The sequence below is a fragment of the Mus musculus genome, chromosome 9, assembly GCF_000001635.26.
Source record: "Mus musculus strain C57BL/6J chromosome 9, GRCm38.p6 C57BL/6J".
Lineage (NCBI taxonomy): Eukaryota > Metazoa > Chordata > Mammalia > Rodentia > Muridae > Mus > Mus musculus.
The window spans coordinates 44,085,364-44,110,076 of NC_000075.6; the positions used below are offsets into that span (position 1 = coordinate 44,085,364).

The 24,713-nt window shown below is 52.3% G+C and overlaps 3 protein-coding genes and 1 long non-coding RNA gene across 19 annotated transcripts in view; 3 read left to right on the plus strand and 1 right to left on the minus strand.

The window, feature by feature from the left end:
• The window catches only part of Usp2 (ubiquitin specific peptidase 2), a 28,607-nt gene extending 18,343 nt beyond the window's left edge, over nt 1-10,264 (plus strand). For 7 of the 11 annotated variants that reach the window (NM_198092.2, XM_006510480.1, XM_030244447.1 and 4 more), the window contains 11 exons: nt 3,769-3,819; nt 4,667-4,790; nt 5,641-5,752; nt 5,849-5,959; nt 6,473-6,537; nt 6,722-6,825; nt 6,913-6,993; nt 7,114-7,192; nt 7,339-7,446; nt 7,764-7,884; nt 8,411-10,264. In NM_198092.2, the coding sequence (NP_932760.2) occupies nt 3,769-3,819; nt 4,667-4,790; nt 5,641-5,752; nt 5,849-5,959; nt 6,473-6,537; nt 6,722-6,825; nt 6,913-6,993; nt 7,114-7,192; nt 7,339-7,446; nt 7,764-7,884; nt 8,411-8,498 (1,044 nt within the window). In that variant the 3' untranslated portion in view covers nt 8,499-10,264. Of the gene's footprint in view, nt 1-412; nt 1,071-1,783; nt 1,903-3,768; nt 3,820-4,666; nt 4,791-5,640; nt 5,753-5,848; nt 5,960-6,472; nt 6,538-6,721; nt 6,826-6,912; nt 6,994-7,113; nt 7,193-7,338; nt 7,447-7,763; nt 7,885-8,410 lie in introns of those variants that run through there. The other 4 variants (XM_030244449.1, XM_030244450.1, XM_030244451.1 and 1 more) reach the window with 4 other exon arrangements.
• Nucleotides 10,265-10,448: 184 nt separating this feature from the next.
• Gm38444 lies at nt 10,449-13,750 on the minus strand. Its single transcript, XR_379336.2, has 2 exons — nt 13,038-13,750; nt 10,449-10,830 (listed from the first exon to the last, which is right to left on the minus strand). It is a non-coding gene; the product is annotated as a predicted gene, 38444 (long non-coding RNA).
• Nucleotides 13,751-16,406: 2,656 nt separating this feature from the next.
• On the plus strand, nt 16,407-23,824 carry C1qtnf5 (C1q and tumor necrosis factor related protein 5). 5 transcript variants are annotated; one of them, NM_145613.4, is made up of 14 exons: nt 16,407-16,583; nt 16,671-16,773; nt 16,888-17,001; nt 17,103-17,276; nt 17,419-17,632; nt 17,854-17,984; nt 18,095-18,220; nt 18,331-18,407; nt 19,218-19,366; nt 19,789-19,937; nt 20,042-20,152; nt 20,669-20,796; nt 20,880-22,608; nt 22,932-23,824. In NM_145613.4, the coding sequence occupies exons 13-14, from the start codon at nt 22,395-22,397 to the stop codon at nt 23,447-23,449; spliced, it is 732 nt and encodes a 243-aa protein (NP_663588.2). In that variant the 5' UTR covers nt 16,407-16,583; nt 16,671-16,773; nt 16,888-17,001; nt 17,103-17,276; nt 17,419-17,632; nt 17,854-17,984; nt 18,095-18,220; nt 18,331-18,407; nt 19,218-19,366; nt 19,789-19,937; nt 20,042-20,152; nt 20,669-20,796; nt 20,880-22,394; the 3' UTR covers nt 23,450-23,824. The 5 variants fall into 5 exon arrangements, with proteins under 5 accessions (NP_663588.2, NP_001177242.1, NP_001035721.1 ...); NM_001190313.1 differs by having other exon boundaries at nt 19,789-19,919; NM_001040631.2 differs by lacking the exons at nt 16,407-16,583; nt 16,671-16,773; nt 16,888-17,001; ... (7 more) ...; nt 20,042-20,152; nt 20,669-20,796 and having other exon boundaries at nt 21,882-21,981; nt 22,343-22,608.
• Mfrp (membrane frizzled-related protein) lies at nt 16,407-23,824 on the plus strand. 2 transcript variants are annotated; one of them, NM_147126.3, is made up of 14 exons: nt 16,407-16,583; nt 16,671-16,773; nt 16,888-17,001; nt 17,103-17,276; nt 17,419-17,632; nt 17,854-17,984; nt 18,095-18,220; nt 18,331-18,407; nt 19,218-19,366; nt 19,789-19,937; nt 20,042-20,152; nt 20,669-20,796; nt 20,880-22,608; nt 22,932-23,824. In NM_147126.3, exons 1-13 carry the CDS (start codon nt 16,530-16,532, stop codon nt 21,102-21,104), a joined length of 1,755 nt encoding a protein of 584 aa, NP_667337.1. In that variant the 5' UTR covers nt 16,407-16,529; the 3' UTR covers nt 21,105-22,608; nt 22,932-23,824. The 2 variants fall into 2 exon arrangements, with proteins under 2 accessions (NP_667337.1, NP_001177243.1); NM_001190314.1 differs by having other exon boundaries at nt 19,789-19,919.
• Nucleotides 23,825-24,713: the final 889 nt, after the last annotated feature.

Sequence of the window (24,713 nt, forward strand, 5' to 3'; positions counted from 1 at the left end):
ACGCTGAAGGTCTGGGGTCCTGCTTGCTCCCGGGATCAACCCCAGTCTATCATGAGTCTCTGAATCCCCGAGATGTTCCTCGCCAGCTTTTTCCCCTCTTTTCCAAGGGTCTCCTGGCAAGGGATACCCCCATCCCTAGAGATCGCAGGCTTGCTGCAGACCCCTCCCCTGTTGCCTAAGTCCCTAAGGCCCCCTCACCCCCTTCCCTGGGTGACCCGGGCACCTGGTGGCTCTTGGCCTCTTAATCCCAGTCACCTATGTCAAGACAGGTGCAGGCTAGAGTAACCTTGACTAGGACTGGTGTGTGACTAGATGTGTGACTCGAAAGAACAGGCAACACGCTGGGGGGGGGGGGGGGTTGACTCTTCCAAGACCAAACTCCAACAAGGAAGGTGGATCAAAGGGTGCCTCCCTTTCTCTGTTCTCAAATGGGCTGTCTCCCAGGGGTCAGTTGCCAGGGCGCTTTGACCCAGTGAAGGGCAGAGGTTGTAGACAGGTGAGAGAATGGGCCCTTCTCTTCCTGGCCCTCTTAAGTTGTGTGGCGTGGGCAGCTGATTCCTTGATTGAAGCAGCTCCCCGAGTACTGCTGAAGTATGGCTGGCCACTGTCCCTTTGGGAAAGAAAAGGGGCCCGAGCTTGACAGGTCTTATGTAACAGGCACCAGCTCCCGTGTTGGCAGTGCGTGCCCTGCCCCGTGCCAGAGCCACACCGGGCTCCCTGCTTGCCGCCAGGACACTGGGCTGACCCTCACCATGCAGATAAAGCAAGAACGCCCCTCAGCTGGGGTCTCCAGTGTGAAGTCACAATCTCAGCTCCCCTTTCTTCCAGGCCCGTGCCCAGATGCCCACCCACATTATCCAGTGACAGGCTGTTTGAGCCCCCGCTCCTGCCCTGGCAGAGGAGTGCTGTTTACTATGGAGGTGGCATCTGCTCTCTAGAACAGTGCTTGCTACTGAGTCAAAGCTGGGTTTGCTGATGGCTGAGTGTAAGGCAGCGCCAGGTCCAAACTTTCTCACCTCTGCACATGAGCCCCAGCCAGACAGCTGGGAGCCTCTCCTTGCACTGGCATTGTGAGCGGCTAGCTGTGCAGGGTTCCTGTCCACCTTTTCAATCCTAACCTCTCTTTCCCTGCCAGCCCAGAGGTAGGATTGTTTGCCCTGTGAGAAAGGTCACTCCTGGGACATTTTGTTCTCCTCTGGTATGGAAAGTGCTGACTTTCCCTGGAGCTCCTGATTTCCTATTCATGGCTGAAGAATATCTGGCCTGGCCTAGAGCAGCCCGGCTCCCCCTGCCCCCCATCCACTCCCACCCCCAAGCCCCACAACCATCACCCCCACCACCACCACCTCCTACATAGAGCTCTAAGAAGTTGGCAAGTAGGGTCAGGCATGGTGGTGAATGCCTAGAATCTCAACCCGTGGGAGGCAGAGGGATCCCGACTACATAGTGACTTTGAGGCTAGCCAGGGGTGTATGGTGAGACCCCATGTCTAAGAAAGGAAAGAAGACAAAATTGCCAAGCGTTTTAGAGCTGAGGAAATTTTAGATAACATGACTCCTCACACTAAAAAATAGAAAAGAAAAAAAAAGGAAAAAATCAGAGGGTCCTAATGGTGATTTAGGGGAGCCTCCCCTTTCTAGCCCCAAGCCAATAGAAACATTGGAAGTAGAATACTAAGCATGGAGGCTGGGTGCACTTCCTACCTTCCAGCTGCCCAGTCACATGGGAGGCAGGTGTGCCTCTGTGCACTGGTGACCCCGCCCCTTTCCCCCACCCTCACTAGTGCTGGGATAAGTACCTGAGCTGAGAGCCTGCCCTGGTGGACGCGGACATGCTCCCCCGTGGGAGGATGCTTTCTGTCTCTGCAGCCTGTTTAGACCGATGTCGTCTCGGGCACAGGGGGTAAGGATTAGTTAGTAAAAGAGCTCCCGAAACCAGGTGTGAGTGGGCATCGTGTGTGGGCACACTGCGGTGGGAGCCTCTAAGTGGGCAACATGAAGATCGCTGGGGTGCTTTCTTGCTGGGCTCTGGGGAAAAGAAAGACTTTTTGTTTTGTTTTTTTGTTGTTGTTTTGTTTTGTTTTTTTACCGTTTCATTCAAAGCCCTGATAAGAGCTTTGTCCCCAAGGACTGTCTCTATGATAGCTGTCTCTGTGGTAGGCCACTTAGAGGGCCCACCACGAGTGTCAGTAAGACAGCATTCATTTTGCCATTGCCAGGGGTCAAACCCAAGACCTTAACAAATGCTAAGTCAAGCCACCTTCTGCTGAACTTCAACACCCAGTGGTGGGGCTCACAGTTCATTTGAGGGCCACATAAGGTGCAGGCCAGGGCAGTGAGAAGGGTACACCCTACAGGCTGCTGCAGGCTTGCCCCCCAGCTGAAGGTTTAAAGCATGTCTCTTCTGGGTGTGTTTTCTCTACCTGCTAGAGTCCGACCTGACAACTGACAGAGGGGAGGGATCCTCTTCCCCGTGGGAGGGGCCTGGCACTTCTTGAGAAAGCCCTCGGCCTGCTTCTCCCCACCTCCCTTCAAGCTGACAGTCTCCTGGGCTTTGAGCCGCTGACAGCCCCATAGGCTGTCAGCACATGGCATGAGTAATTTTAGCTGAGTTATTTCAGGCTCCTGTTCTGATCAGGGTTGAGCCGGCCCCACGCATGCCCCAGCCAGTGTTGCACCAGAGTTGCCTGCTCCGAGGCCCCCTTTCCAAGAGGGGGTGGCAGACTCATCCCCAAACTCAACCGCTTTAACCCTTTGAGCCTGAAGGGTTTCTGATCCCTAGGAGGTGTGCCCAGGATTAGCTAAGAGACCTTGACAAATAACACCGAGAGCCTGCAATCTCACACCTGTTCTCTCTCCAACCCCCTCACCAGCCTCCACAGTAGAGACATGAGCGGCACCTTCAGCCAGGTGCTTCCTCAGCTTGGGGCAGTGGCCAGTAGGGATGTTGAAACCCGAGACGAGCCGGGCTGGGAGGATCCTCCCGCCTTGGCTCAGCCCTTTAGAAGCTGAGTTCAGCTGGAAGGAATTCCACCTGTCTCTGGCAATTCAGACAGGCAGGCAGCTTGAGTTTTCCCCAGCTGAAGATCGAAACTCAATTAGAGTGGTTTGTCATTTCAATTTCTTAACATGCCAATTATGATGGTCCCTTTATATATTGAACATGTAATATAAATATAGGTCATTTGAAATAGTGCCTGGATTTGAGCTATGAACCCTGTTTTTGTTGTTTCATATAGCTCAGGCTAGCCTTTGGGTTCACTATGTATGTAGCTGAGGCTGGCCTTGATCAAATTCCTAATTCTCCTGCCTCTGTTTCCAGGTGCTGGGATTGCAGGCTTTCATTACCATGCCTGAGCTGAACTTTCAATTTCATTTAACGAGGAATTGAGTAAATTCCTGAAATTATGAATCCCTAGCCTCTAGTCTCCACTGTAGCAGAAAATAAAGATAGAAAAGCTGGTGTAGTAGTAGCTTATACCTGTAATCCCAACACTCGGGAGGCAGAGGCAGGAGGGTCACCATCCGTTCACTAGGCTACCTAGTGAGACCCTGTCTCAAAAGAGCAAAATGATAGGGAAGTACATAAAAGAGCAAAGTCCCGGAGAGCAGTCTGCGTGATGAAAATAGGCATTCCTCCCTGCTCTCCAAGACCCAGACAGAGGCTGAAAAGAGAAGTCTGCTGGGGAAGGGAAGGAAGTGTTGGGCGAGAACTAGTACAGACGCCGGGCTGTCCCTCGCCCTCATGTGACCTGTTCTTCACTTACAGAATTCAAAGAGTGCCCAGGGTCTGGCTGGTCTTCGAAACCTTGGGAACACGGTAAGTTCCTCCCAACTCACCTCTTCCCTGAAGCCCTTCCCTCCTCTCTTGAATGGGATAGTTTTACAGAGTCCCCTCCTGGCTCCAGCTAGCTTCCTATCCTATAGGGCAATCAGCACCTGCCCTTCCTGGCTGGGGTTTCAGTGAATTGTGGGGCTCTGTCTCACCCGCCCCCAGCAGGAAGCACTGCTAAAAGGAAGTTGCCCTTGTCACTTCGAGCCTGCTGCTCTCCTGGATCTTCCTCCTGATTCCTGTCACTTCCCACCCACTGCTGACCAGTGTGCCCACACCCCTTTGTACACCTCAGTAGGAAGGAGCCAATTACAGGGCCTTCCCCCATACTTGCCTCACTCGGCCCTGCCTTCACTCAGGAAGGAGGAGCCTGGAGCTGTGAGAGAGTTCATTTTGGGTAGAAGAGAGAGAGAGAACCTTTAGGTAACAGAAGTGCTGGGTAAGGGGCACTACCCCATCACATCACAGTGTTGTTAGTTAGCTTTCCCCCACGATAGATACATGAGAGAAATCAACCTAATAAAGATGGTGTGTTGGGCTTGCTTACTGGCTCTGTTGCTTTGGGCTTGTGACAAGGCAGAAGGCACAGGTACAGCAAAGCAAAACCATTCACTTCATGGCCAGGATACAAAGTGGGGGGGGAGGGGGCAGTGGGGGAAGAGAGTGGAGTCCTACAGGCCTCTGCCGGGCAAGCCCCCAATACCTGAAAGCCTCCCACTGGGCCCCATCTCTTGAGGTTGCTACCACATCGCAGTAGTGCCATGAGCCGGGAATACATGCTTATGAAAACCCCAGAGCTGTGCACGCCCACTAATTGCTAGATGATCTCTCCTAGTGCTTCATGAACTCAATTCTTCAGTGCCTGAGCAACACCCGAGAGCTGAGAGATTACTGCCTCCAGAGGCTGTACATGCGGGACCTCGGCCACACCAGCAGCGCTCACACGGCCCTCATGGAAGGTGAGGAGCCCGTGTGGGCGTGGCCCCGCTCCCCTTCTCAGCTCTTCCGTTCCACCAGGCTGGACTGGTGTTGTGTTGTAGATGCACCCCCACTCCTCTAGTTTTCTTTCTTTGCCTGTTCTTGGTTGGGGCTCAAGTTTCAGAATCTGTTGTTGAAACACAGCCTTCCTGTGTAACCCTGGTTGGAGCCATGCGAGTGATTCTCTTGCTTCGGCCTCCCAGGTGTTGGGATCAGAGTATACAGCCTCATGTCTGACTCCAGTTTCAGTGCTCCATCTTATTTGTTCATTGGTTGTTGATCTGTGAGGTGCTTGGCTTGGCGGGTTGTCTTGGTTTTAGTTTTTTGTTTTGCTTTGTTTTGTTTTGTTTTTTGTTGTTTTTGAGACAGTCTCATGTAGCCTAGGCTGGCCTTGAATTCCTGATCTTCCAACCTTAAGGTGGGACCACGGGTGTGCACCACAAAAGTGCTCACTTGCTTACAGAGGACCAGAGCTTGGTTTCCCTCCTATGACCTCCTTGGGCACTCATAAGCATGCACACACACACACACACACACACACACATATACACACACACATACACACACATATATACACATACATACACACACGTACATACATATACACACACATATTAAAATAAAATAACTTTTTAAAAAAGAAAATATCTCAGCAGGGTAGTTGTGATGCACACTTTTAATCCGAGGGCTGGCTCAGGAGGTGGAGGCAGGCAGATCTCTGGATTCCAGGCCAGCCTGGTCTATGGAGTTAGTTACAGCCATTGCTACACAGAGGAACTCTACCTTGAATAATCTCACCTGTTCTTCACCCTTTCTAATGGCTCCTAACAGAGTTTGCAAAACTAATCCAGACCATATGGACGTCGTCCCCCAATGATGTGGTGAGCCCATCTGAGTTCAAGACCCAGATCCAGAGATATGCGCCACGCTTCATGGGCTATAAGTAAGGGCCTGGCATGCGTGCCCTCCCCAAGGTGGCTGGCAGCACAAGTGAGGTCTGGTGGGCGCTGCTCTCCCACTCACTTTTGTTTGCATTCAGTCAGCAGGATGCTCAGGAATTCCTTCGTTTCCTTCTGGATGGTCTCCACAATGAGGTGAACCGGGTGGCAGCAAGGCCTAAGGCCAGCCCTGAGACCCTTGATCATCTCCCGTAAGTAAGAGGAGGTCCTGCCTCAGGCAAAGCCTTTGTGAACTTGACCTTAGTGCCTACTTCTATAGGAGTAATGATTCGGGGAGAATCAGATTTGCTTTGTTTTTAAGCTCAGACTTTTTATTTCGGTACTGTGCACGGGTCTGTGTACCTAGGTCCTTGTATGCAATGGGCAAGCACTCTGCCACTAAGTTACATCCTCTAAGATTGCTTTTGAAGATTAAAAGGTTGAAGCCAGGCATGGTAGGAGATACCTGTAATCCTAGAATTCAAAGACTGAGGTAGGAAGGATTATGAATTAAAGACCAGCCTGGGTTAATCCTGGCTCAAGAGAACCGTGGCTTGGGAGGTACAGCTCAGGAGGGTTGTGTGACCAGGAGCGAGGCCAGGGATTCCAGACGCAGCACCCCATACAGCAATGTCTGTAAATCCATAAAGACTCAAGATGAGAGCCCTTAAAGACTTCCAGGGTTTGAGTCCTGACCTACCTGTCTTCCTGTCTGTGGTTCCCAGTGATGAAGAAAAGGGGCGACAGATGTGGAGGAAGTATCTGGAAAGGGAAGACAGTCGGATTGGGGGTAAGTATATAGACAAGAAGATACCTGCTTCTGTTGTTACCCACTTTTGCTCAAGAAGCCACGGGGATCATTTTTCCCAGGGAACCCTGCTTCTGCCTGTGGCTCTCAAAACTAAGGCAAGCGTGGGTGGGAAAGGAAGACGAGCGTTCGGCGTGCTGAGCATGGCCTGGCTCTCTCTCCCCAGATCTCTTCGTTGGGCAGCTGAAGAGCTCCCTCACATGCACCGATTGTGGCTACTGCTCTACAGTCTTCGATCCCTTCTGGGATCTCTCGTTGCCCATCGCAAAGGTATGCTCAGCTGTGGTCCCCACTTCAGCATTGCGCTCGGGGCTCAGTGAGGTCGTGACCTCTGACCTGGACCCTTTTCCTTTGCAGAGAGGTTACCCTGAGGTGACGTTAATGGATTGTATGAGGCTCTTCACCAAAGAGGACATATTGGATGGTGATGAGAAGCCAGTAAGTCACTCCTCAGTGACAGAACAGCCACCTTCACAGGGCCTGGTTGGGGAAGGGCCACCAAGTCTCCCTACCTCAGGCCTTAAGCTCTTTTTAGCCTCTTTTGTATCTGTCTTTTAGACTTGCTGCCGCTGCCGAGCCAGAAAACGATGCATAAAAAAGTTCTCTGTCCAGAGGTTCCCAAAGATCTTGGTGCTCCGTATCCTTGACTCCCAGGGTGGGGAGCTGATTTTTGGAGGGTGACTGTTGACAAGGGACCAAAAGGGGAGGAGAGGAGCTTAAGGAAAAACCTCTGTAGACGTCTTTGCTGTCCTGCTTCCTCTCCTTGACTCAGAGCAATCACAGACCTGAAGCGATTCTCAGAATCCAGGATACGAACCAGCAAGCTCACAACATTTGTGAATTTCCCACTAAGAGACCTGGACTTGAGAGAATTTGCTTCAGAAAACACCAGTGGGTATACTGGAGCAGGAGGGAAGAGGGAAGGAGGGAGGCAAGGGGGCAGGAAGCAAGTGAGTTAGGAAAAAAATCAAAAGATCAGGATGTGAGCAGGCAAAGTGCCGATGACCAGCAACAGATCCCCAAAACCCACACAGAAGGAGAGAATTGACTGTCAAGATGCCCCTTTGACCTAAACACACACACATACATACACACACACACACACACACCAAGGAAATAAGTGGGGGCGGGGGGAGGAGAGTGGGAAATAAAAGGGAGGAAGGGAGGGGATGTTGGGCAGGAATGCTAACCCTGTGCTGCCCCCTCAGACCATGCTGTTTACAACCTGTATGCTGTGTCCAATCACTCCGGAACCACCATGGGAGGCCACTATACAGCCTACTGCCGAAGTCCGGTTACAGGCGAATGGCACACTTTCAATGATTCCAGGTGAGAGATGGAATTCCAGCAGGGTTCCGTGACAGCAGTCATCTCATATGGCTTCCATCTTGAATGGACAGAACCATCATACCACGTGTATGCTGCCCTCTCTGGGACTGTCAGAGATAGATAGGTATGGTGGCTCACTAATCAAATACCTGAGAGGTGAAGGCAGGAAGGTCAGGATTTCAAGGTCATCTGCAGCCACTTAGTGAGTTCGAAGTCAGCCTTGGTTATGTGAGACCCTGTCTCAAAAAATGGGTTGGCACTGAAGAAGTGGCTCAGCAGTTAAGGGTTCCCACTGCGGTTGCAGAGAACAGGGGCTCGTTGCCATCGGCCACCATGGACGTACATAAGCACATACACATGGTATTTAAAAATAATGGGAATCTTAACAACACACCTCTCAAAGGACAAGAGGCAGAAGTTACCTTGGCATAGAGAAGTTAGAGGCATTGGCTCAAGCTCAGCCTCTCTGCTGTGTCCCCCATGGCCTTCCTCAACAGGCTCTGACTTTTCCCTGATCTTTCCACAGTGTCACACCCATGTCCTCCAGCCAAGTGCGCACCAGCGACGCCTATTTGCTCTTCTATGAACTGGCCAGTCCACCCTCCCGTATGTAGCATTGAGGAGCTGCGGCCCTTCCCTCTTCCCTGTGGTGGCCCCACGTCCTAAGTTTTTTTTAAAAAATTCAGAAAAAAAAAAAAAAAAACACCACAAAAAAAAAAAAACAAAAAACAAAAAAACCAACAAAATCCTGACAAGTGAGAGAAAAATAAAGTAAAATAAAGCTGCCGAGCAGAAGTTGATACAGCCTGGTCAGGGTCTGGAGTGAGGAGCCATGTGCCCCTGCGCCACGCATGCACACGCACGGCCTGGCAGGAAGACGGACTGATGCGGAGACAGTCAGCAGCATCCTCGGCTCCTCGGCTGGCTTCTCTCGTTTGCATTTTTAAGCTTGTGGTTTTTTTCCTGTGTGTAATAAAAACAAGAGCGGTCTGTGGGAGAGGACCGTCAGCCCACCTGCTGCCCCCAGTGCCACACCTGCTGGGAGGACAGCGCCATCTGGAGCCTGCTGGGAGCATCGCTGCTGGATGGAGCTAGGGAGGAGCCTGCGGGAGGCCGTCCTGCCTGGACCTGCTCACCAGTCCAGAGAGGAAACGCCCATGAGCCAAGAGCCCTCTTAACGCTGCTAAGTCCAGGGGTACAGATGAGGGTGACATCTTTGAAAAAAAAAAAGCTGGTTTGGGTTCTCAAAAACCCAATTTTTTTTTTTTAATTAACTGTAACGAACGTGTTCCGACTGGAGATGTGGTCCTTCACACCTCTCTTCACAGCTGGGACATTGGGCTGGCTCCCTGTTTTCTTTTTTTTTTTGTTGTTCGGTTTTTTCTTTTGTTTTTTTCTTCTCCAAACACAGCCTTCCTAATGCTAGTCCCCGTGTGCTGGGTGAGTGTTGGCTGGGCCCAAGCATCGTCACAGTAGACCTGGGATCTAAAGTTACTCTGCTTTGAAGTTGCTTTTTCTTTTCCCCTTTAATATTTTGAATGGAATCTAGTTGCCTCCAAGAATTGTGCCTTATAGCATTTGGGGACCAGGGGATAACTTCCCCTTCCTGAGATATCTCCCTCAGCTGCTTCCCTTTATCCCCGTGCCATGTTGAAAGCCACTTGGGGTTGCGGGGTCCTGCCCTGAACCCCTGGCTTGTTGTGCACAGCAGTAAAAGAGGGAAGTGGGTAAATGGTGATTCTTAAGATAGTGTATCAAGCTCTTCCTACCACCCTCTCACCCACCCCGGTCTCCCCAGCTGTTTGAAGGACAGCACAGGCTCCTTGCCCCTCAACTCCCCCCTCCCTTTAATTTATTCTCTTTTTGATGCCCTTATCCCCCAAGCTTCCTGCCACCTGTCCCTTTCCCAGAGTCTCTTAGACAAAGGCCCTCTGGACTGAGCTTCTCAGGGACACCCACACCACCCCTTACCCCATCTTGGCATCAGTCTTTGGTCCTGTCCTGGGAGTGTGAGCCTGGATGGCTGGGGTTAGCTTGTATGATTCTTTGCCCTGACGTTAGACAAAAAAAAAAAAAAAAATACTCCATGCTGTCCCAAGAGCCAAGCTATTCAGCACTAAGGCATTTCGCACAGTGCATTTTGCACCCCCCACAGGTGGGCCTGGCTTATGCCCTCAGAACCTCGAGTGCTTGAGTGTCCCAGGACAGGGCACCCAAGAAAAGACACCCTGAGTTTACCTGGCCTGATACCCTTCTCTAGGGAAGACCTGTGAACATGAGCCCAAGGGCTGGTGTACACTTGTTTACTATGTAAGCAAGAGTAGAATGTCTAGTGTACAGTGGAGCCTTGTACAGAATAAATAGTAGCTTTGAGAAGGAAGCTGGTGTGACGGTCTTGATTTGGGAGGGGCTTGTATCCGGGATGCTCCCAGCAAAGTGAGGACCACACAGTTCACTGCTTTTGCCATAAGTGCTGCATCCTAGCTTACCCACTTGTTAAACTTCTCAATTATTTTTTGTTCCTTAAATAGTACATATTTCAGATGCCATATGCCACATCTGGATTCGCAGGTTGCGTTTGTCCACGTGTTTTATTCTTTTAGCCAAGATGTTTAGAGATGAGGCACATCACACTTCCAAAGACCCCAGCAGCATCTTCCAGACAGAACCTGCCAAGGGCACAGTGTGAACACCTGGGGAAACGGACACATCTGGTGGTACCCGGGCCATCAGTGGGGAAACGGACACAGCTGGTGGTACCCGGGCCATCAGTGGGGAAACGGACACAGCTGGTGGTTTCTCTGCCTAGCTGGCTGTAGCACTGTAGGCATTGGAACAGCAAAGTCTTCTCTAACCATCTTCTGTTGTGGCACAAATACCTGTGTCACTTGGGGCCTGTGTGTGCTCCTGGTTGGCCAACCTCACGAAGGAAGACAGCTTTCTAACCTGGGAATTTCATGGGAGTGAAAAAGTAAGATAACTTTTATTATTCTAGACAAGATCTCATATAGTACAGGTGGCCCTCAAGCTGACTAAGGCCTCGGATGAGCTTCTGTAGGGACTGAGACTCCATTTTAGTTGGTACTTGGGATTGAACCCAGGGCCTCTGGTATGCTAGGCTGGAGCTCCACCCAGCAAACCACACTTGTAGCATAAGAAGAAAGATTTAAACAAACCTCGTGACTCCTCTCTGAGGGACTTGGACTCCCCCTCCCCACCCTGCCCCCATACACCCTAGGAATGGCAGGACCATGGATGAGCTATCTCAAAGCTGGTGGCTTCTCCCAGGCAGACACATATAAACAAGACTCTCTCCTAAATAGAAACTGGGTCGCTGCCAACTTAAAGGTGCCTCGTCTTTTCAGTGATGGTAGAAGCCACCCTGTGCATTCCGTTCTCCAGAGGACAGACTAAGGAATTAGGGACTGGAGTCAAGCCTTTGCCCTTGCTAGCAGCTTTCCGTTCTCTGCCTAGCCTGTGGCGCCATCTCATCCCCATGGTAACAGTCCCTAGCACTGCACCAAACCCCAAACACAAGCAGGTCTGTCGCAGGCAGGCGTTTCTTTGTGATCTGTCGCCTCCTAGCAACTTGGATTATTCCGCCTGTTCTTAGCTGGTGTTCCTGCAGGCCTGCAGGCCCTCACTGAGAGAAGGTGCTGCCTTTGCAGTTGACCTTGAACAAGAGCTCCCTCTGGGTAGGCCTTCAAGGCCTCGTTTAAACCAAAGGGCTCTCTCTGCTCACGTCCTCCAAACACACATTTGAATTGGGACTTACACACCCATACTTCCCTGGCCCAGTTTATAGTTTGTTTTGTTGGTTTTCTACATTTATTCTAGGACAGCATGTGGACACCATGACATACATACATATGGAACTTTTGAGAGTCAATTCTCTCTTTCCTCCATTTTCAGGAATGAAATTCAAGTCATGGGTTTTATAGCAAGTTCCCTTACCAAAGCAGTAGCAATCGCACCAGCTAGAGAGATGGCTCAATGGTTTACAACACTGACTGCTCTTCCTGAGGTCCTGAGTTCAATTCCCAGTACCCACATAGACCTTACAACTCTCTGTAACTCCAAGATCTGACACCCTCACACAGACATGCAGGCAGAACACCGATGCACATAAAAAATAAAATTAAAAATGCAGGGACAGACCTTGTGCTGGGGATTTGGTACCGTGCTAGCTATCTTTCCAGCCTCAGAATTAAGTAACCCAATTCATATTTTTTGAATGTTTAGACTTGAGCCTTTAGAAGCCGCCTCATCCCTACTGTCTTATTGACAGTGAGGGTTCGAGACCTGTCAAAGGCCGCACCACCTGGCCATGCCTGAGACAGGACAGATCTCACCTAGTTCTTGCTCCATCTGGTTGAAACAATTCTGGTTGAATTGGTGACAGCATTTGGCAGGACTCTTGGCAGAATTCTCCTACTCCATTAGGACGCAAACTGAACAGCCATGTAATATGCAACATGCACACGTGCCCAGCAACAAAGCCAGCATGAGCTAGCTGTTTGAGCTAGGTCTGTTTGAGCTGGACACTTCCAAGGGTCCCCACCCTTCAACATTCATGAATACAACAACTCTGTGTCAGTTGCAGAGGGCAGGAGGAAGTGGGCAGCAACCATAGCCCTCTCTGTGCCCAGTATCCTCATCTCTAAGCTGATGGTGAGAACACCAACTCATCATGAGGCCTACATGAGAAAAAGTGTGGCACACAGTGACCAAATACCTAACAAGAAAGAAGTTATGGCTAGAGAGGCGCACAGTGGATGCCTAAAAGCATGCACTACACAAATGGACTTGAGTTCAGTCCCCACAGTGGAGAGATCTGGTTTCTGGAAGTTGACCTGTGACTTTCACACTCACACCTGCATGTCCACTCATACACAGAGACGCATACATCTTTTATTAGATAATATCACTACCTAATTATGCATTATTAGAGAATAATGCAATATTTTAGAACTGGGTTGGCAAGATAGCTCAGCAAATCAAGGCCCTTGCCACCAAGCCTAGTAACTTAAATTCAATCCCTGGAACCCACATGATGCAAGGAGAGGCTCTTCTGGCCTCCATAGGTATAGGCACACAAGTGGTACAGTCATATACACATAGAAATAATAGATGATGTCTCAAAAGAAAGTCACCAAGAAAGAGGAAGCAATGGCTGCTGGGATAGCTCCCTCCTTGGTAGACGACATGGCTTGCCTCAGGACCTTAGAGACGATTTTCTAGTGGTCTTCATGCCTCTGCTGTCGAATCTGTCCTCCACCTAGGCTCCAGACAGGCACATGGATGTTTTTTTGGAGGCCCCAGACTGTGGCCAGGTCATCTGACCCATCTACACCAATAGAATAAAAAAAAACTTACACCAGAAGAATAAGAAACAAGTCACTGAGCCCCTGCGTAGAACCGTGTTCAAGTCCCCTGGCTGCCAGAAGACTCATCTTAGTGAAGTGGGACTTCACTGAGCCTAACACAGGGGAATTTAAAGACATGGCAACTTGAGACCTGGCTCATCTCTGCTGGCTGTGGGGTCAGTCACAGTCCTTTAGACAAGTGCTGGGCCCTGTACACAGAGGGCTTCCACTGTGCTGACCCATATCACACCAAGTCATGATCGTAATAAATCCTATCCACACAGAGTTGGGGGTGGAGAGGCTAAGGAGCCCCTGAGCCCCACTTTGAAACTACTGCTAAGTCCTATGTACTAAGATGAGAGCAACTCCATCAGCCTGCTTCATCACCCAGCTGGGCCTGATATATTTGCAGACTCCAGCAAATAATCACACACCAAGGGGCTCAGACTCTCTCTCTCTCTCTCTCTCTCTCTCTCTCTCTCTCTCTCTCTCTCTCTCTCTCTCCCCTCTTTTGAGGCAAGGTTTCTCTATGTAGCCCTAGCTGTCCTGGAACTCACTCTGTAGACCAGGCTGGCCTTGAACTCAAACTCACAGAGATCTCCCTCTCTGCTTCTCAAGTGCTGGGATTAAAGGTGTGCACCACAATGACTAGCTATTGAGAACTCTTCCCGTGGGTTTGAATGGTCCAAGGGACCATTACTGCTCTATGTGGTCGAACCAGAATGGGCAAAGACTTGTGGCCAAAGGATCCCTCTCACAGCTTCTTCACGACACTTGCTCCTGTAACTACCAAAACTGGCCTTCCCTGAAGACCAGGGCTGCTGGGCTGCATGTTTAGAGTCCAGGAAGAAGCAGCCAGGCCCCTGAGAGGGCAGATGGAGACTTGCAGAAAGACTTCTTTCCTGAGGGCAGAAACTGCTGTTTTAATGACTCTATTTTTCAGCTGTGTGACTTTGGGGAAGTTACTTAACATCTCAGAGCCTTAATGCCACTTTTTTTTTTTTTTTTGGTTTTTCGAGACAGGGTTTCTCTGTATAGCCCCTGGCTGTCCTGGAACTCACTTTGTAGACCAGGCTGGCCTCGAACTCAAAAATCCGCCTGCCTCTGCCTCCCGAGTGCTGGGATTAAAGGCGTGAGCCACCACGCCCTGCTACCACTTTTTATAAAATGGTTACTTCATTGATTTATGTATGAAAGGAAGAGAAAACAATGTGTGAGACCTCTTGCTCGGGGCCTAAAGCATTATAGACATTCTACAAGTAGTAGCTGGGAATATGACATCGTCATCTCCGGACTCTCAGCTCTGCCCTGCCCTGTGATAAAACAAGACAGACTGGCTGTCCCTTGCCTTTATCCCTGGAACAGCTGTGCCAGACTGGAACCTGCAGCATGTCTTTTCTACCTCATGACAGCAAGAGGACCAACAGCCAGACTCCACACCCAACCTCGCCACAATGGCAGGCAACCTCTTCCCATCCGTCCTCCCTCCTGCAGGCTTGAGGACCCAGACACGGAACCAAGCTCTCAATCCCATGCCAGGCTTCCTGCGCTCTTGGCCTTGTAACAAAGATGTTGGATGTAGCAGAGACCTTTCTCACCCACATGTGAAGAGTCCCTCCCAACTCCAGGGAGGCTGAGGTAAGAGGATGGGCTCCAAGGTTGAGGCTAGCACAACAGAGCGAGATCCTATCTCCAAACAAAACAACAACAACACAAGATAGACTCGGGGCTGTAGCTCCATCAGTAGCGTGCTAACCTGGCCCCCATGAAGGGTCCATGCCCTGCTCCGTGGTGCTCAACACTGGGAACACAGACAGGAAGCTCAGAAGCCCAGAACCTATGGCAGAAATGGCTTAGTAGGTAAATGGCACGTGCTCTTCAGATGTCCAGCGCTCACAGGAACACTGTGATTGGAAGTCAGGCATAGCAGCCCCATCTGTGACGCCTGAAGGAGGCCGGCTGACTAGACAAGAGAAATCAAGCAAGCTCAGATAATATACATACCATGTATATTATACATACCATAAATATGTATATAAAATGACAAACAAAAAATGTTCAAGGTCATCCTTGCCTACGTAAAGACTTTGAAGCTATCCTGGGCAATATGAGACCATATCACAAGAAAGAGAGAGAGAGAGAGAGAGAGAGAGAGAGAGAGAGAGAGAGAGGAAGGGAGAGAGAGAGAGAAGAAAGAAAGAAAGAAAGAAAGAAAGAAAGAGAGAGAGAGAGAGAGAGAGAAAGGAAGGAAGGAAGGAAGGAAGGAAGGAAGAATTAGAGGAAGAAAAGAAAGGAAAGGAAAAGAGGGGCTGGAGAGAAGGCTCAACGGGTAAGAGCACTGACTGCTCTTCCAGAGGTCCTGAGTTCAATTCCCAGCAACCACATGGTGGCTCACAACTATTAATAATGGGATCTGACGCCCTCTTCTGGTGTGTCTGAAGACAGCGACAGTGTACTCATATACATAAAGTAAATAAATCTTAAAAAAAAAAGACAAAAATTATTTTTTGGAGAGGAGAGGAAAGGAAAGGAAAGGAAAGGAAAGGAAAGGAAAGGAAAGGAAAGGAAAGGAAAGGAAAGGAAAGGAAAGGAAAGGAAAGGAAGCTGATAACTTTGCCACTCAGCCGGGGAGTAGTGGGCTAAGACGGGAAGTAGTGGGCTAAGACGGGGAGTAGTGGGCTAAGACGGGGAGTAGTGGGCTAAGACGGGAAGTAGTGGGCTAAGACGGGGAGTAGTGGGCTAAGACGGGGAGTAGTGGGCTGCTGACGTTGCAGCCCGCCTCTACTCCAGCACTTGCTGCCTCAGTTCACCAGGCTCCGACGCCCGCACTCAGTCATATTCACCAAGCTCAGCCCCCCAGGAACGCACTCCATACGGTGGGTGAGGATGAGGGCATAGTGACGCCCCTCGCCACAACCCACAGAGCCCCCAGCTTTCTCTGCTGTGTCTGCAGCCACTGCCTGTGCCTTTAAGGACTGCTGCTCAGTGCCAGGGTCAGGACCTCAGCATCCTCAGCTGAGTTGGATTAAGGACCATTCCGTGCTTTCTGTGAATTCCTTCTCGCATCAGTTCCCTCCCCCACCTGGAACCACAGTAGCCTGGGGCCCCAACCAACCACTCTGCCAAAGGCAGCCGGAGAGAGAACCGGTGTCTCCTGACAGCCTTGTCCCTCAAGAGCAAAGGCCGCCTCTTTGATTGGTGGCTTGTGACCAGGGAGTGGACCCTCGGAGGTCTTGAGCTATCAGGGGACCTCCAGAAAGCCATGCCGAGTCTTAAACCATGAAGGACTATGACGACGTCATCCTCCGTCCAGAGGCGAGTGAGTTGAGCAAGGTAAGGCGGCAAGGTGGCACCCACCTCCCAAGTTGTCCCCAGGGAACTTGCAAGTCCCAGCCCATAAGACTCTACCTTCCATTCCAGACAGAGTTCTGTAATCCTGCTTTCGACCCGGAAGCAGGGCCATCCTGCCCTCCACCAGCGTTACAGAGGGATGTCGGCAGCCGGCTCCAAGCCCCCTGGCATGGTAAGCCCCCGTCAGGGGTTGCTTGAGCCTAAGAGAGAACCCAGGAACTAAGGTGCTGTGAGGGACGCCCCACACAGGGGTGCCTCTCCAAAGCCCACTGTGTCCTCCCTACAGCCCAGCGTCTCCGGGGGCTACAGCCCGACTGCCACTTCTCCTGGTTCTGTATTCTGCTTCTCAGTGGCCTGCTGCTCCTGCTGCTGGGGCTACTGGTGGCTGTCATCCTGGCTCGTAAGTAACTGGGAGGGCTTTACATGGAGATCCCATGAGCTATTCTGTCAGCCCCCAGGAACCTGCTCCCCAAAATGACATTCCTCTATACCTGCCTCCAGAGTTGCAGGCTACATCCCTCCCCAGGACTACCAAGAACCCACTGCTCACCCGAGGCCTCACCCCCATGGGTGTCATTCCCAGCACCACCCCTAACACCACCACCACCACCACCACTACCACCCCAGCAAGGACAGGGCAGCAGGAGGCAGCCATGAGCCCTACACACCAGACCAGTAAGTCCCAAGGGCACTCTCTGGAGAAGGCCCAGGATGGTGTTGGGGAGGAAAGCCCGGAAAAGGAACCTTGCAGGTTGGGGAAGACCTCTCTCCTGTTGACCTCTGACCTCTGATCCCCCCTCCCCCCAATCCCCTGCAGCCTGTGGAGGCCTCCTTCCTGGTCCCAGTGGTTTCTTCAGCAGCCCTAACTACCCAGACCTCTACCCACCCCTCAGCCACTGTGTCTGGCATATCCAGGTAGCCGCGGGCCAGACAATACAGCTCAAGATTCAAGCCCTCAGCATAGAGAGTATGCTCACCTGTCTTTTTGATCGCTTGGAAATTATCTCAGAGCCTACAGGCCCTCTCCTCAGGTGGGTCCCTCTGCTTCCAGGGAATCCCACAGGTCTGGAGGGTGCAGAAGCTGGGGACTCAAACGGAAATCTGGACTAGAAGAAAATTAACACAACTGCCCTCGGATTCCTCCCCCTGCCAGCACCTTGCTGTGTGACCTAGGGAAACTCACTTCCCTTCTCTGATCTGTTTCTTTCCCAAGTTCAGAGCCTCCCATCACTCCTCCCTGGCTTTCTTACAGGGTGTGTGGTAAAACACCTCCTGCCACATTAAACACCAATACCAGCCACCTCCGTGTGTCCTTCGTCTCTGATAACGATGTGGAAGGGTCTGGTTTCCAGGCCTGGTACCAAGCAGTGGCCCCTGGACATTGTAAGTGACTTCCCTTCATATCCCCAGCCACCTCTCCTTCAGCTACTCCCAGCAAAAGGGATGGAAACCCTGGGGGAGTCTGACACCACATGGTTCTTGCCCTTCCCCAGGGAGCTGTGCCCATAATGAGTTCCACTGTGACCTTCTCCTCTGCCTGAAGCGTGACTCTGTATGTGACGGTATTACCGAGTGTGCCGATGGCAGTGACGAGGCCAACTGCAGTGCCAAGACGTTGGGTACGAGCCCAGGAGGGACAGGGTTCTGTCCCAGGTTCAGGTTGGGATCCCCTGCCCTGACCCAGAATTTTCTTGCCTGGCCACTCATGAGCCACTTGGCTTCTCTACAGGGTGTGGAGGGAACCTGACTGGGCTCTATGGCGTATTCTCTACCCCAAACTATCCACAGCACTACCCTCACCAACAGGTAAGTGCAGGGCCCTCAGGATGGTGAGACACCAGAGTGACTAGGTCAGTGTGCCTGGGAACAGTCTGCCTGGGAATGTACTTGATAAAACAAGTTTATGCAGACCAGGAGACATTGTTAAGCACCAACTGTATACCAGACATTTCCAGGCTGGGTAAACACATCTATTTCCGAGACTAGACAATTTGAAAAGGCATTAATTTGTGGATAGACAATGTGACACCCGATAGCCCGTGCTGATCTCGTCACTGGCGAGAAACCTTCTGCCCCAGCCTTGGATTAGAAGTATGGGCCACCATGCCAGGTCTGGGGTCTTGTTTGGTTTAAGATAGGCTCTCACTATGTAGCCATGGCTGGCCTGGAACTCACAGAGATCCACCCACTTCTGCCTGGAATTAAAAAGTGTGCACCCCCACCCCTGCACCAGTACCCCACATCTGTTGGATTGGTTTTTTGTTTTTCCACTCTGAGGATCAACCCCTGGGTCATACAAGTTCTTACCCACTGTGCTATACCCCTGCTCCTTGGCTTCTTGAGACAGTCTCTAGGTGTAGCTCAGGAGGCTGCTATGAGACTTGACATCTAGCTTGGGCTGGCCTTGAACTCTGCCTTCCAAGCACTGGGATTACTTGGTGTGTGGCACTACGCCTGAATGACACTTCCTATTCTAAGAGGCACCATGATTGAAGTGAGGTAGGCAACAGCCACCCACATCTTGCCTAGTCTGCTCTGGGCAAAGAAGCCCCCTGTACGTCCAGGCTGGGGCAGGGGAAGGTCCCCGTGGGTTACATCACGTCTCCCCTCCCCTAGCTTTGCACCTGGTACATCGAAGTGCCTGTGGGATACGGGATAAGACTGGAGTTCCACAACTTCAGTCTGGAAGCACAGGCTGAGTGCAAGTTTGACTACGTGGAAGTGTACGAGGCCAGCAACCTGGGAACCTTCAGCTTCCTGGGCAGGTACTAATCAGGGCTAGAGTGGTGGGCAACCCATCCCCCCCGTCTGGCAGGCCAGGATCCATATGCTAGGCCCAAGGGAGTCCCCAGCTTCAGTGTCTTCGGCTGCTCTATAAACTAGAGATCTCTCCTACTGGCATCCTGAGACGGCGCGTTCTTTCTCAAGAAGCCCTTCACTTCTGCGGTTGCGTGGCCTCACTTTTCCTACTTGTAGGGAGGGCCTTTGCATTGCCAGCCTTCCCCGACTCTTCCCCATCTCAAAGTGGCTCAAGTTTAAGAAGTTGTGTCATACATCTTGTAACAAGCAGCCTGAGTCCCCAGACCCTAAGCTCCATGACTCAGCCCTGGCATGGCCAAGAGCCCAGCCCAGAGCCCCAAGGGCTGGCCAGTGGCCTGTGCCCAGGATAGTTTTCTGCCCTGGGCAGGTTCTGTGGAGCAGAGCCACCACTCAACGTTGTCTCCTCGATGCACCAGCTGGCTGTAATCTTCAAGACGGATCTTGGTATCAGCAGCGGGGGCTTTCTAGCCACCTACCAGGCCATCAATACTACAGAGAGTGGGTGTCCCTGGGCAGGTGGGTGTGGGCAACAGAGGATCCTCCAAGGAACATTAAAGGGTACCCTGGAGGGCAGTAGGTACAGGCATGCCCCTTGCCCACAGACCTTTGTGGGCCCACAGAGTTCTGCCAGAGCGGAGGATATAGGGATCTGCAATGGATGTGTGACTTATGGAAAGACTGTGCAAATGACAGCAACGACAACTGCAGCAGCCACTTGTCCCCACAACCAGGTAAGGATCCTTCCTCTAAGCAAGTCATGCCAGTCAGAGCAGGCAAGGCCCCTACCACACTTTCTTCAGTCCCCCTTCCTTCCTCCTTGAGAGTTCACGGCTGGGCCTCTCTCCTCTCATCCTGTGCCCACTTCAAGGACTCTCAGCTGGTGGTGGCATTGTACACTCGTGTCATCTGAGAGGGACACAGGAATGTAGGAGTCAATGGGAGGGGCTTTGAGACATATCCACTTTGATACCCAGAGTCCTCTGCACAGCCTACCTCACAGACCACACGACAGAAGTGGTCCCAAGTGGTCTCCAGTTGGGTGCTCCACATATCCTAAGATCAGAGGGGTCTACGCGATACCAAGGCTGTCAAACAACAGCCTCTGGAAAACAGCAGGGCTCCTTGGAGTATGTGAAACCGTTTCTGTGGTTGCCTCTTGAGAGACTCAGAAGTGCCTATGACGCGTGTGGAAACAACGACCAGGCAGTGTCTTCTCCCCCACAGTGACTCAACCCTCCTCTCTACAGACCTGACCTGTGAACCTGTCCAGGTGGAGATGTGCCTTGGACTAAGCTACAATACCACGGCCTTTCCTAACATCTGGGTGGGCCTGGCCACGCAGACAGAGGTGACAGACATCCTCCGAGGCTACAAGGTGCTGGAACAGAGAGGAGGGAGACCATAGGGAGGGTGGGCACATGGAGACTGGACACCTGATGTTCATCTTTCCTCCCACAGAGTCTGACAAGTCTACCCTGCTACCAGACTTTCCAGAGGTTCCTCTGTGGACTGCTTGTGCCTCGATGCACCTCACTGGGCACTATCCTACCCCCTTGTCGTTCCGTCTGCCAGGCGGCGGAGCAGCAGTGCCAGTCTAGCCTGGCATTATTGGGCACCCCCTGGCCTTTCAACTGCAACAGGCTGCCCGTGGCAGCTAGCCTGGAAGCTTGCTCCCAGCCCTGACCTGAAGCCAGCCCCCACCCTCTGTCTGCCCATCCTCCTCTACCTATGTGGGTGGGTGGGTGGGTGGGTGGGTGGGCAGGGCAGGCAGTGCTGTGGAGCCGGGGCAAGGAGCAACCAGAAGCTAGGAGTCAGGGCAGAAAACAAGGGCAAGGGTGGCCTGGATAAGGGATTCTGCGCATCCTCCCTGGTGCTTCTCAGAAAGGAAAAGGACCAGAGTTCCAATTCTGATCCTGCCCAGGACAACCAGGACCATCTTTCCTCCACCTTCCCTGAGCTCTTATTTACCAAGACAGCCCTAGACAGTGGCCAGGCCCCACGCTGTGCCATTGGACAGCCTAGCAGACTTCCTATCCAAGTCTCTGACCCTGATTCCGTGTCTCGGTCTTCTGCCTTCTCCCTTTCCATTTAAGTTCACTGTCATCTGACCTTCAATCTTTTTCATTTAATCAACAAAACTGTTTTGAGTGACAATCTAAGCCTGGAGGTCCAACTGGCTCTCTGTTTCTGAAATTCTTCACCCTGGGCCCCCTACTAATCCAGTTCTCCACCCCTGCCCCACCCCCACCACGGGTTTTGATCTTGGACTCCATCATTATCCCATTCCTTCCTCCCTCCCTCCCTCCAGCTCCTGGGAACTGGAGTCCCAAGTGTCTGCCTCACAGTTCGGCCTCTTGGTGATGCAGGCTCTACTCTCTCCTCCTCCTCCTTTCTCCACACCCCCTACATCCCCACAATTTTGGCCGGCCGCCGGGCGACACCACGAGTTATTTCCCTGCTATTTCCCAGCCCTGGAGTTCTTGGCCTCTGAACAACTGGTTTCCTCTAGGAGTCTGGGAGGAGCGCTGTGAAGCCAGCAAGGAGCAACCAGAAGCTAGGAGTCAGTCAGCAAGGACAGGGGCTGCCTGGTAGGGGTAGGAGTGGGAGCAGGGCCAGCAGGAAGGTCTGAGGAAGCCATTCAAAGCTTGCAGCTGGGAGTGCTGGGGAGCCGGGAGGGGTGAGTTTGGCAGAGGAGGAGGGTAAGTGGGGGAGGGGACTGTGGGAAAGCCTGGGCGCCAGCTAGGGGGATGGAGAAGGGCTTGTCTCTCCTTTCCTTGTTCCCAGTTCTTGGTTTGGGGCACCCCATCACACAGTGCTCAACCCCAAAGGCATGTTTGTAGGGCGGGGACCTACTGGGTTCCACCTGGGTGGGGCGCGAGGTTGGTCCTAAGATTCTGGGTTCCAACTCTGGTCCTGCCCAGCCTACAGACTACAAGAGAGGTTCCTGGAGTCTGAGCCTCCGGGGTCACCACCATGAGGCCACTTCTTGCCCTTCTGCTTCTGGGTCTGGTGTCAGGCTCTCCTCCTCTGGACGACAACAAGATCCCCAGCCTGTGTCCCGGGCAGCCCGGCCTTCCAGGCACACCAGGTCACCATGGCAGCCAAGGCCTGCCTGGCCGTGACGGCCGTGATGGCCGCGACGGTGCACCCGGAGCTCCGGGAGAGAAAGGCGAGGGCGGGAGACCGGGTAAGAAGTCATTTTCGTTGCAGTGCTTGGGTACATATATTCTAGAGAGCACAGCAACTGCTCTGGTGGATCCTTTGGGGGTCAAGGGTCCCGCCAGGGGGCGCTACTCTCCCTCCATTCCAGTCGGGCTGGAGTGGGGCGAGGTGGTCTGCGGATGGAGGGGGGTGATTCAGCCCCAGGGAATCAGAAACCCTGATGCCTCTACTCGGCACTTCAGATCTGCTCCCCACAGGAGGCAATAGCCAGGGAGTCTGGGAGGCTTAAGGATGGTTAATAGTCACCCTTCTGCGGCTCCTAATTTCTCCCCTCTCCATCCCCTGCAGGACTACCTGGCCCACGTGGGGAGCCCGGGCCGCGTGGAGAGGCAGGGCCCATGGGGGCTATCGGGCCTGCGGGGGAGTGCTCGGTACCCCCACGATCAGCCTTCAGTGCCAAGCGATCCGAGAGCCGGGTACCTCCGCCAGCCGACACACCCCTACCTTTCGACCGTGTGCTGCTAAATGAGCAGGGCCATTACGACCCCACTACTGGCAAGTTCACCTGCCAAGTGCCTGGCGTCTACTACTTTGCTGTGCACGCCACTGTCTACCGGGCCAGCTTGCAGTTTGATCTTGTCAAAAACGGGCAGTCCATCGCCTCTTTCTTCCAGTATTTTGGGGGGTGGCCCAAGCCAGCCTCGCTCTCAGGGGGTGCGATGGTAAGGCTAGAACCTGAGGACCAGGTGTGGGTGCAGGTGGGCGTGGGTGATTACATTGGCATCTATGCCAGCATCAAGACAGACAGTACCTTCTCTGGATTTCTCGTCTATTCTGACTGGCACAGCTCCCCAGTCTTCGCTTAAAACACAGTGAACCCGGAGCTGGCACTTGCTCCTCAGTGGAGGGTGTGACACTAACCCGCGCAGCGCATACCAGGAGGGCTGGCCCCCTGGAATATTGTGAATGACTTAGGAAGAGAGGGAGCCACTTCCAGTCCCACTGCTGGCAATGAATGGAGACAGGCTGTCTGAGGTCAAGACAGCGTGGAGCAGTGGCTGGGTTTCTGCCCAGGACTTTAGAATGCAGTAGGCTGGCAGCTGTGGGTCCTGGCCCAGGACTCCAAGGTGGGATGCTCCATTCCTAGTCCTGTGTCCCCTCTAGGTCCCTGACTCCATCTCTGCTGCTCCCAGGGCAGGCCTTTTTCTCAGAGGTCACTTAATAAACCTAAAATCCTCCCACTGGTCTCTCCCTTTCTTCTGAGGATGCAGGGCAGGCTGCTTCCTGGGGGGGATGGGGCCATGATACAGAGGTACAAGCAAGCAGACTAGAATAACTGGCTCCCCAGAGCTGCCACATACATGTGAACCCCTGCCTGGCCAGGGCTTAACTTCTGGTTTAGGGGCTATGGCCACTCAGAAAAAGGGACACATTTTTCTAATTCAGAGAAGCCAAACCAAGTGGAAGCAGCCAATGTCTGGTCTGACAAAGACCCAGGACCTTTCAATCATGGCTGCCCTGGCTGCATGCCAGGGAGTGATAAAGATACCCACTTTCTTAGATAACTAGAAAGCTATCGCTGCCACCCGACCAGAGATGAGTAGTTCCTGAGATGACCACAAGGGGGTGTCCGAGCTCCAGACTACACCGATTTAAGGGCTGGGCTTCCAAGGTGGTTAGGGGAATGGATATTAAGGTCTGCAGAAAGAATTCCAGATGGGAGTAAAAGAAAAGGAGGTCCTTGGCCCCACCCCGGCTCAGGAAGTTTATCTTCTCTAATAAAATGTTTATCCTCCACATTAAACAGAGACTGCAAGGAGCCAGGCTTCAACCCCCTGGTGGGGAGGCAAGCCCTGCCACGGGTCTCCAAGCTGAGGTGGAGAATTTGTCTCCACTGTGCTGGGCACAGCTTGGGTAGGCCAAACCATAAAGTATGAGGCTGACCACAGGCCCCCTGAGGGCTCACCACTTGTGACACTCAGTTTAACAGACTTAGACTAACGATAACACACCCAGGTTTGCCAATTCCAGTTGCTCAACTTCTCAATGCAAAGGAGAGGGACCTCCTTGAGGGCCCGGCATCATCTCCCTCATCCAGAAAACAGCCGCAGAGCCTGTGCATCTACATGT